Raw genomic sequence first — 11,045 nt, 5'->3', positions numbered from 1 at the left:
TCACCCATGCATCCACCCACTCACCTATGATCCATCCACTCATCCATCCATCCACCCACCCATCAACTTGACACCCACCCACCCACCATCCATCCATCCATCCATTTACCCACCCACCCATCTATTCACCCAACACCCACCAACCCACACACCTACACATCCACCCACCCATCCATCCATCACCCATCTACCCACCCACCCACCTACACATTCACCCACTCATCCACCCATCCATCCATCCATCCATCCACCCACCCATCCAACCATTCATCCATCCATCCACCAACTCACCCATCCATCCATCCTCCATCCACTCACTCACCTATCCACCCACTCATCCACACACCCACCCATCCACCCAACACCCACCCACTCATCCATCCATCCACCCACCCATCCACCCATTCATCCATCCATCCATCCAACTCACCAATCCATCCATCCATCCTTCATCCACTCACCCACCTATCCACCCACTCATCCACACACCCACCCATCCACCCAACACCCACCCACTCATCCATCCATCCACTCGCCCATCCATTCATCCATCCATCCACCCACCCACCCATCCATCCACTCATCCATCTATTCACACACAAACCCACCATCTATCCATTCTCCATCCACTCACCCACCCATCCATCCACCTAACACCACCCACCCATCCATCCATCCATCCACTCATCCACCTATCCACACATACACCCATCATCCATCCATCCTCCATCCACTCACCCACCCACCCACCCATCCACACAACATCCACCCACCCATCCATCCATCCACCCACTCACCCACCCATCCATCCACCCATCCATCCATCCCTCCACCCACACACCCATCATCCATCCATTCATTCATCCATGAATCCAGACTCCATTCTTCATCCATCAACCTCTATCCGTCCATCCATTATTCACTCATCTTCCATCCATCTGTCCAACAACCATTTGTTGGTCATCTCATGTGTGCCATGCTCTCCTCTATACACTGGGGAACAAAGAAAAACAAAACAGGCAAGAAGCCCCCCTGTCGTGACACCCTCAGAGTTGTGTTGGCGGGGGAGGTTTTGGGACAATTCAGGAAGCCTTTGAGGTGACAAGTGCGGGAAAAGGTGGTGGCAGTGGACACAGAAGGCAGCAACTGCCCTGGACGGAGGAGCTGCCGCTCCTGTGGGCGTTAAGGCCTGTGTTCTGGGCCCCTCCAGGCCACCCCTTGCAAGGAGGCAGAGGGGCATGGGGTGTGGGAGCAGAGCCAGCTCAGCCCAGGGTGTGTGGGAAGAGGAGTCTGTGCTGGCTGCCCTGACCTGAAAGGAATCAGGAAGCATTCAGGCCCTTGTGGATTCTGGGGACTGTGGAGCCGCCACACCCCTGCCCTGGAAAAGATTGGGAATCTGTGCGTCCAGGCCAGGAAAGACACCAAAGGTGCACCCCAGGCTGAGTCTGCAGGAGAGTGGTCAGAGTGCCCCGATCCTCGCCACAGATGGGGAAGGGCGTAGGAAACTGATTTAGCCCCTCAGGCCACCAGAACCCCCACCCCACCTCGAGGGAGGCTTAACTTCAGGACACCAAGAACTGCCTCAGTTTACTTCTCCGTGTGGGTCTCTTCCGAACACACAGCCCCACACGGGGCATCTGCTGGTGCTGGTGTCCCTTCTCTGTGCTGGGGGCAGGGGTGCCTGGGCTGTGATCCCCTCCTGTGGGAATCCAGCTGTGCCTGGGCCCATAACTGCTGTCCACATGGGTACTGTGGACACAGAGAGCAAGAGGCAAACCCCACTGGACTGGAGGGACAAGGGCTTTGGGAGAAGGTGGCTGAATTTGTCCATTCTCGCACTACTGTAAAGAAATACCTGAGACTGGGCAAAGTATAAAGCAAAAAGGTTTAATTGGCTCACAGTTCTGTCGGCTGTACAGGAAGCATGATGCTGGCATCTGCTCAGCTTCTAGGGAGGCCTCAGAACACTTACAATCATGGCAGAAGGCTAAGGGGGAGCATGAGGCATCTCACATGGTGGGATCAGGAGCAAGAGAGAGAGCAAGGAGGTGCCACATGCTTTTAGGCAACCAGATCTTAGGAGAACTCACTACGGTGATGACAACATCAAGAGGGGATGGTGTTAAACCACGGGAAACTGCTCCCATGATTCAATCACCTCCCACCATGAGAAACCATCCCTGCGATCCAATCACCTCCCATCAGGCCCCACCTCCAGCATCGGAGATTACATTTCAATAAGAGATTTGGGTAGGACACAGATCCAAAGCATGTCAATGGCCTTTCAGCTCTAGGAAACTGCCCCCTGCAGTACCTGAGGGGCCTCACTCTCCTTGTCCATGCACAGAGGGGCCCCCCTGGGCAGCAAGAGGGCTAGCCCTCTCTGGGTGGGTTGGTGCAGAGCCCACCCCAGCCTCAGACTCCCAGTGGCTAAGCAATGCCCCTGAAGCCTGGGCAGTTTCCGCACACAAGAGACCCTCATCCAGTGCCCTCCAGCCCAGTTTATGAAATCCGTCTTTATGGCATAGGGTGTGCGAGTGGCCCCATGGCTCTGTACATACAATTCCTGCACGCAAATCTCAGATGGCTAGATCTCCCTAACAAGGGGCCTCTCATTTCTTTTCTTTTCTTTCTTTTTTTTTTTTTTTTTTGAGATAGAGTCTCGCTCTGTAGCCCAGGCTGGAGTGCAGTGGCCGGATCTCAGCTCACTGCAGGCTCCGCCTCCTGGGTTTACGCCATTCTCCTGCCTCAGCCTCCTGAGTAGCTGGGACTACAGGCGCCCGCCACCACGCCCGGTTAGTCTTTTTGTGTTTTTTTAGTAGAGACGGGGTTTCACCGTGTTAGCCAGGATATTCTCAATCTCCTGACCTCGTGATCCGCCCGTCTCGGCCTCCCAAAGTGCTGGGATTACAGGCTTGAGCCACTGCGCCCGGCCCATCCTCTCATTTCTAAACACTGCCACCATTTGTTTTGAGAAAGGGCCTTGTTTTGAGGATATTTCCAAGGATCCATTCTTTCTTGAGAGCTCTGGGGTCCGGAGCGTAGCCATCCTCCCCTTGAAGCTGCCTGGAGGCTGAGGGTCAGGATCTAGTGGGGCTGGGGGCTAGGTTACTGCCCCTCCATGAGTCTCCGCAGGCTCTGCAGAAGCCATATCCCTGGCTCTCTGGGGGGACACACCCAATTTTAGGGGTGTGAGGCCAGTCACTGTCCTCAAGTACTCAGCAAAGAGCCCCCAATCCCTCTGGTGGAGTTCTCACCCCATCCCCTGCTTCCTCATCCAATCAGGGACAAGGTGGGGACAGTGACCTAGGAATTGCTGCAGCCCTGGAAATCCCTTGGGGCTTAAGCCTCAAATGAAAAGTGAGTAAAATCTCAACAAAAAGGCAGCATTGTCCATTACTGACTCGCTGGGGTCTTCTGAGAAGGGTCTTCTGAGAAGGCGCCCAGTGCACTCCTGCTGGGGAACAGGGAAAAAATCAAATCAGACCCCACATAGCCCCCGAGAGCCCCAAAGCAGGAGGGGACAGAGAGGGCAGGTCAAAGGGGATGCCTTGAACCCCCAAAGAGGCCCGTAGCCCCTGGGCAGATGAGTCAAGGGCAGCACAGAAGCAAGGCTCAGAGGGAGGGCACTGCTGGAGACAGCGTGGCAGAGGCAGAAGCAGCTGGGACTGTCCATGGAGGAACACACAAGGAAGACGTGGGCCAGCCATGTGAGGCAGGGTGACTCCGTCTTAAAAAGGAGGGAAATTCTGACATGTGTGACAACACGGCTGAACCTTGAGGACATGAGACAAGTGAGATCAGCCAGTCACAAAAGGACAAATCCTGTGGGACTGCACTTCTATGAGGTCCCTGGAGTGGCCACGTCCATAGAAGCAAAAAGAGGGGTGCCAGGGACTTGGGAGGGGCTACGGGAAACGACTGGAAATGAGGGTGATGATGGCTGCACAACTGTGTGAATGTGCCCAATGCCACTTAACTCTACACTTAAAAATGGTTACGACGTGAAATTGTATGTGGCTTGTATTTGACTTCATTTACAAAGACCTAACCTGGCAGCGGCTGGGCTCTGCACTCTGCATGGAGCATGGTCCTCAGCCCTACATGGAGTCAATGACCCTCTCCCTCAAACTGGTCACATCTACAGAAGGGAAGACTGAGGCCAAAACAGCTGTGACCAGCTCCAGCCCAGAGCGAGGGCATGATGGATCCAGAGTCACTCCAGAGCCTGCATACTTACCCGCCTGCTCATATCTCGGGGCTGGGAGCCTGGGGCCAGACGCCCGTGCCTCTCCCGTCCAAACATGTGACGTGCTCAGAGCACATCTCCAGCTGTCCACACCCCAGGAGAAGAGAGACAAACTCAGAAATCATATTGATATTTAGAAAATGCAGTTTATTTAATGTGATGCAGGAAGCATTCCCAACAGTGGGAATACGGGAGACTCCCAGGAGGTAGCAGTGGCTGAGCTGGTTATTGAAGGACAGATAGGATTTTCTTCTCATTTTTATTTTTATTTTTTGAGACAGGCTCTTACTCTGTCACTCAGATTGGGGTGCAGTGGTGAGATCTTGGCTCACTGCAACCTCCACCTCCTGCACTCAAGCCTCAGCCTCCTGAGGAGCTGGGACCACAGGAACATGCCACCACCACTCTGGGCTAATTTTTTGATGTTCTTGTTTTTAAACATTGTAACACTTCTACCACTAACATATAGTCAGTGGAGAAAAATTAAATGCAGAGAAACATAACAGAGAAAAAAGTTTTTATATTATCAGATCTCATCACCCGGGGAAAACCTCTGTTAATATTTCAGCTGACATTCTTAAAGGTCGCCCCCATGTCTCAGAGGCAAGTCAGCAAGGCGATAAGCACGCCCTCTTGTCCCTATGTTCACTGCCGATGCAATGCCCCATTGTAGGAAACTAACAAATTTCATTTATCTGCTGTTTCTGTGGCCAGAAGCAGGTCATAGGGGAGGCTCTAGAAAGATCACTGATCAGGACCCAAAGAACCCTGTGGGGTCAGAGCCCCTGTGTGTGGACACTGTGTATGGTATCAGGCCTGGACCTAAGAATGGGCATAGTCTTTCTAAAATAGCCACAAAAGCCTCTGGGTTAAGATGGCATGTTAAATACACACACATTCAATAGTGTCCCCTCTGTAAGCCCCACTTCAACCACAATAAAGAGATTTTAACAGACATCTGGGTCTCCCTTCTGAAAGCTGAATTGCTGATGGACCTGTGGCAACTGGGTCAGAGACGAGAGAAACTCCTGAATAGAGAGCAGGAAGGTGAGATTTTACCAGATTTATAACCAAGGGGAACCCCAACACTCAGGACTGAGTATAAGAGTACCTCTAGGGGCCGGGTACGGTGGCTCATGCCTGTAATCCCAGCACTTTGGGAGACCGAGGTGGGCGGATCACCTGAGGTCAGGAGTTCAAGACTAGCCTGACCAACATGGGGAAACCCCATCTCTATTAAAAACACAAAAAATTAGCCGGGCATGGTGGTGGGCACCTGTAATCCCAGCTACTCTAGAGGCTGAGGCAGGAGAATTGTTTGAACTCAGGAGGCAGAGGCTGCAGTGAGCCAAGATTGCACCATTGTAGTCAAGCCTGGGCAACAAGAGTGAAACTCTGTCAAGAAAAAGAAAGAAAGAGAGAGAGAGAGAGAGAGGAAGGAAGGAAGGAAGGAAGGAAGGAAGGAAGGAAGGAAGGAAGGAAGGAAGGGAGGAAGGAAGGAAGGGTACCTCTAGGACTTTGGGTGCAAGAGTGGCTATGATCAGGAAGGCTAGAGTGAAGGGGACCTGTGATCAAGTTAGATTCCAGTCCCCTCCTTATCCTCCCTGAGCAACCACCCCTCCCTGACACCAGCAAAAGTCCAGAGGTTTATTTCCCAGAATTCAGGCAGCTGACTGCAAAGACTCCTGCCTTTAACTCCAAGGTGACTCCAAGAAGACTGGCAGCCAGACCCCTCCCTTGCTCCCTTAGTAACTTCTCTGGGAATCAGGTCAGTTCCTAAAGATACTGACATCCAAGGACCAAGGATCACCCCCATCCATGAGTCTCAAGGGCAATGAACCCTCCTTACTGTCAGAACTTCCAGTCAGCTCCTCATCATGGGCAGAAAGCCAGTAATCAGCAGATGCCTCAGGAAAGACAAATTGAAGCAGATAGAACAAAGCCATTTGGAGGACACACAGATCATATGTGCAGAAGAAAGCTCATATAAATATCAAGTTCCAAAAATGAAGAAGAAACAAAACAGAGTGGAAATAACTAACAAAGTATTTCAAGAAAATTTCCCAGAGCTAATGGACACAAGTTTTCAGTATGAAAGAACTCACAGTGGATGAAAACAGACACATTCTAGGGCACATCATTGTGGAATATTGGACCACTTGAGACATAGAAGATTCTACAAAATTCCAAAAAGGAAAAATCACATTGCACACAAAATCTGAGGAGACAGAATCTTCCTAGACTTCTCAATAGCTGCCTTGTAGCAAGAAGACAACGGGGCAACATTATCTAAAATTCTGAACAAAAAACTCATCTCCAATCTAGAATTCCATACCCAGCTCAACTACCACTCTGGTACTGTGGAGGTCCTAAAATATTTATCTCCTACGCATCTTTTATCAGATGTTACTAGAAGATATGGTTCATGAAAATGAGAAAGTAATCCAACAAAATATGTAGGCTGTAAAGGTAGCAGGAGATGTAAGGGAATTTCCTTAGAGAATGGCCATGGACAGGACGTAGAAGGCAGTCAATCTATATTGGCATGGGTGGCTATGGAGCCAGATGTGAGGACGGCCATCACCACTATTCTGTGGTCATCATGCTCTCATTCTCATCTAGGTGAGATGGGCTCAGATTCTTACCACCCCCAGCATGTCTTGACCCCAGACAGATGAAATCCCTATTTCCTCCCCATATTAATTTCTGGTGGCTGCTCTAACAAATTACCACTAACAAATTACCACAAACTTAGCGGCTTCAAATAGCACAAACTTGCTAGATTTTGGTTTTGTGGGTCAGAAGTCAGAAATGGATCTCAGCGTCCTAAAGTCAAGGCATGGGCAGCGCTGCCTTCCTTGCTGGAGGCTCTAGAACCCATTTCCTTCCCTTTTCCAGCTTCTAGAGTCTGTTGGTATTCACATCCATTGGCTCATGGGCCCTTCCTCTGTCTTCGGAGCCAGGACAGCCAGGGGAATCTTCCTCATATTCTCACATGTCTCCTCTTCATCCTAATCCTGACTCTCCTGCCTCCCTCTTCCACTTTTAAGGATCCTTGTGATGACATTAAGGCCACCCAGATAATCCAGAATTATCTCCCTACTTTAAAATCTGCTGAGAGAGCAACTTTAATTCCATCTTCAGCCTCAATTTATCCTCTCACTGCCACTCTACAGAGCTTTCCCCTCCTTCCCTCCCCATCCTGCTATACCAGCCACACTGGTCACTGGAGCCTCAGGGCCTTTGCACTGGCTGTTCCCTCTGCCCCAGTGCTGTTCTCCCAGACTCTTGGGTGACTCCCTCATTCCTCCCTCATGTCTCTGCCCAAATGTCACTACTTCAGTGAGGCCTTTCTTGAACAACTGATTGAAGACTGTGCTTTCACCTCCTTTCTCCTTCAGGTCCATTGCACTAGAATCATCTAGCCTGGCACGCCAGACCCATATGTATTTGGCTTATTGCTGCCTTCCCCATCAAAACCTGACCTTGATGGAGCAGCATCTGTCTCCATCACTGCTGTAGCCTCAGGGTCTATGGCTGTCCCTGGCACATAGTAAGCACGCAGTGAATGTGTGTTGCTTGAACAAATGAAAACCTCACACTGCAGCCTCCTGGACACCTGTCCCTCTTAGTCAGCCCAACTTCCCACTGCAACCCACTGGCTTCCAGCTAATGGTCTCCTGTCAATGCCTGGAGGGCTGAAGCTGGACTCTGGTGTGGCCCATCTGTTCCCAGTGCCTTCATTGGCCCAGGGTACTACTGCCTCTACTTCTACAGCCAGGCAACCACCAATCTGTCTTCAGTCTGTAGGACTGGCCCATCCTGAACATCTCATATAAATGGAATCACACAATGTGTGACCTTTCATGACTGACTTCTTTCATGGAGCATCATGGTTTCCAGGTTCATTCACGTTGTAGCAAGTGTCAGCTCTTCATTTTTTTTCATGGCGACATAGTATTCCATTGCATGGATATGCCACATCTTATTTATCCACACGTGCCGATTTTAATGCTCCTCACTCATTTCAACTCGGTGAAGCGTCTGCAGATGTGTTACTCTGCAGCAAGATTCATTCTAGGCTCTAGGAGACCTGGGAGGACCATCAACTTCTGCTGTGTCCTGCAAACGTTCTTAGGGAAGGTTTAACAGTCTTTTCATCTCAGACTTACGGTTCAACAGCAAAGGCTTTAAAAGCAGTCTATGGAGTTAAAACCATTTTCACCATTTGGCTCTGTGGACTGGCCCAGGGAGAAACCTTTCTGATGTTCTGGGCCAAGCTGAGAAAAGACAAGCAGCAAGGATGACCGAATGGGTTTTTCCTATTTAGCAAAAAGCACACCCACCAAAGAAAAATCAGTAAACACGGCTTTGATTGGGAAGGCAGCCTTCAATGAATGACATCATTCCAAGAACATAAATCTTAGTTTGTATGATTTATTTATGTTAAAAAATCCACATATGATGCTGGGTTTTCAATGGCTTTGTTTAAGTGATAGTTTTTCCTTTTTAGTGAAAGTTGGAGCGATGATAAACAGCTCCAGCTGTAAAAATGAAAGGCGGAGGTGAAGCTGAGGTGATTATTACAGAAAAATGCTGAGTGGGGAGGGGTATTTGGCCCGTCCATCCTCTAAAATGAAAATTACCCTCTGCCACAATGTGCCATGAACAATTACCTGCCGTTTATTAATTAACCTCTTTTAAAAGCACCACATTTCTACAAGAAACTGCTATTTCTCTAACGTGAAAACTGGCTTATTCGTGTTTATTAGAACAACTATGTCCCATGTGGTCCAGGCTTAGCGCACACTTAACTGACACGCATTTTTTTTTTTTTTTTTTTTTGGAGACGGAGTCTCGCTCTGTCGCCCAGGCTGGAGTGCAGTGGCCGGATCTCAGCTCACTGCAAGCTCCGCCTCCCGGGTTCACGCCATTCTCCTGCCTCAGCCTCCCGAGTAGCTGGGACTACAGGCGCCCGCCACCTCGCCCGGCTAGTTTTTTTGTATTTTTTAGTAGAGACGGGGTTTCACTGTGTTAGTCAGGATGGTCTCGATCTCCTGACCTCATGATCCGCCCGTCTCGGCCTCCCAAAGTGCTGGGATTACAGGCTTGAGCCACCGCGCCCGGCCACATGCATTTTTTTTAATGGCACATTCGGTGATTGGAAATACCTTCCTAGAAGAAGCCCAGACACTCAGCACAACTTGCTTGGCGTGTTAGTCCCAAACTGAGCCCCTAAAGCCCCTGGCTGGAGCATGGGGCCCCTCCCTGACAGCAGCAGCCACAGTACAGCCCTGGATAGCTGCTCTAAGAGTGGGTGCTGGGAAGGAAGGGGGCTCAGGACTTACCAGTGAGAGGCGGACTCAGGAAATACAGACTCCAGTGCCTGAGTCTTCCTGGACCCTGGCAAATAAGTGTATTGGTCATTGTCAGAAGGACACGGGTGACCAATAGGCCAGAGCGCCCTCTGGGTGGCATCACTGTAGTGGGGCTCTTGTGGTGCTCACACTCCCAGCACCATAAGAGCCCCAGGAAAGGGTCCCAGGCAGAGATCTCTTCTCAGAGGCACCTCTGCCACCCTGCACCTCCCGGAGAGCTCTATCCCTGCAGTGTAAGTCACCTGGGGCTTTGTGGTCAGGGAGCTCTTCCTCTGAGTACTGCTTCTGCCTCTAAGCACAGGTCCTTGCCTAGGTTGCTCAAGTCTCTGAGCATCAGTCTTCCCATCTGTAAGGTGGGCACAATCACAGCACCCACCTCACAGAACTGGGAAAGCCACACAGCCCACAGTTGCAATCCAGGGGTGGGAAGTGAGCAGCACAATGCCTAGCACCCTGCCTGGCGCAGCACTCAGGCCAGGGAGCCTGTGGGTGGACCAGCTTCTCTCCTAGAACTCTCGCTCTGCCATGGTCCCCATCCCTGCTCCCCATCCTGCTGGGGGCCCCAGAACAAGCCAGCTTCCTTTTCCAAACACAGTGCAAGGGGCCTGGGCAGCTGCTCACTGCTGTGTCCTTGTCATATGGTGCTGGCATTGGCTAACTGAACACAGGACAGCCCTCTGAGACCTGACGGATTATGGAGGTTATAGAGGGGTGTCTCGGCCTCAGGCACTCAGCACAGTCCCTGCCCCAGGCTGCTGCCTCCACACCATGACGTCCTGCAAGGTCGCCCTCACCTCCCTGGGTCTTCCCCTGTGAAACCACCTGTGGAAAACCCAGGGAAACCTACTCGTTCAGCTCTCTCCAATCACTCAGTTGTGACTCATCCATTCTTTCACTGAGGATAGAGCACAGCCGAGCCTTGGGTCAGGTGCTGGAGCTTTGGGTAAAATGCCTTGGAAGTTCCAGGTCTGAAGGAGGAGACACCCTAACTCATATCATAGACTCGAAGCTCCAGGAGCACTAAGCCTTGCAGCGCCTCCTGCGTGAGGGAAAGAAGGAATGAGTGAATGGAAGGGAAGTGTGGGCTTCAGTTGCCAGGAGACCAGCTGGCCCTGAGATACCTCCACCCGATTGGCAGCACCAGGGCAGGACAAGGTCAGGAGGGCGGGGCTTGACTGAGAGCTCAGGGGCCCCTGAGCCAGTTAAGGCCTTTGTGGATGAGTGGAGCAGGTGGCTCCTGAGGCACCTGTCCTCACTCCTGGCCCCAACTTGCCCTCTCTGTGTCCAGCCAGGGGGTGGTTACCTTTTAGGGCTCCAGTTCAGAGCCTCTGGGAGTAGCCCTGGGTTGTGGGAGAGGAAGTGCAAGAGGGCAGGTGGGAGGAAGAAAGGCTCCCTGACTCTCCAACAACCTGCAGGGC

General features: G+C 51.3%; 1 protein-coding gene across 1 annotated transcript; it reads left to right on the top strand.

The window, feature by feature from the left end:
* Nucleotides 1-6,794: 6,794 nt before the first annotated feature.
* LOC117089886 (transmembrane protein 78-like) lies at nt 6,795-9,318 on the top strand. Its single transcript, XM_033221557.1, has 3 exons — nt 6,795-6,871; nt 7,931-8,071; nt 9,099-9,318. The coding sequence occupies exons 1-3, from the start codon at nt 6,795-6,797 to the stop codon at nt 9,316-9,318; spliced, it is 438 nt and encodes a 145-aa protein (XP_033077448.1).
* The last annotated feature ends 1,727 nt before the right edge of the window (nt 9,319-11,045 follow it).

The sequence above is a fragment of the Trachypithecus francoisi genome, unplaced genomic scaffold (assembly GCF_009764315.1).
Source record: "Trachypithecus francoisi isolate TF-2019V2 unplaced genomic scaffold, Tfra_2.0 Contig00908, whole genome shotgun sequence".
NCBI classification, from domain to species: domain Eukaryota; kingdom Metazoa; phylum Chordata; class Mammalia; order Primates; family Cercopithecidae; genus Trachypithecus; species Trachypithecus francoisi.
Note: the sequence above shows the minus strand (reverse complement) of the source record. Positions and strands in the feature narration are given on the sequence as shown.

Excerpts from the sequence above, each read along its gene's own strand:
- LOC117089886 (XM_033221557.1), top strand. The coding sequence starts at position 6,795 with ATGGGTGGCTATGGAGCCAGATGTGAGGACGGCCATCACCACTATTCT. Across the intron at positions 6,872-7,930 it reads ATGCTCTCATTCTCATCTAG|TGTCAATGCCTGGAGGGCTG; the intron begins GTGAGATGGGCT and ends CTAATGGTCTCC. Across the intron at positions 8,072-9,098 it reads GTCTGTAGGACTGGCCCATC|ACGGAGTCTCGCTCTGTCGC; the intron begins CTGAACATCTCA and ends TTTTTTTTGGAG.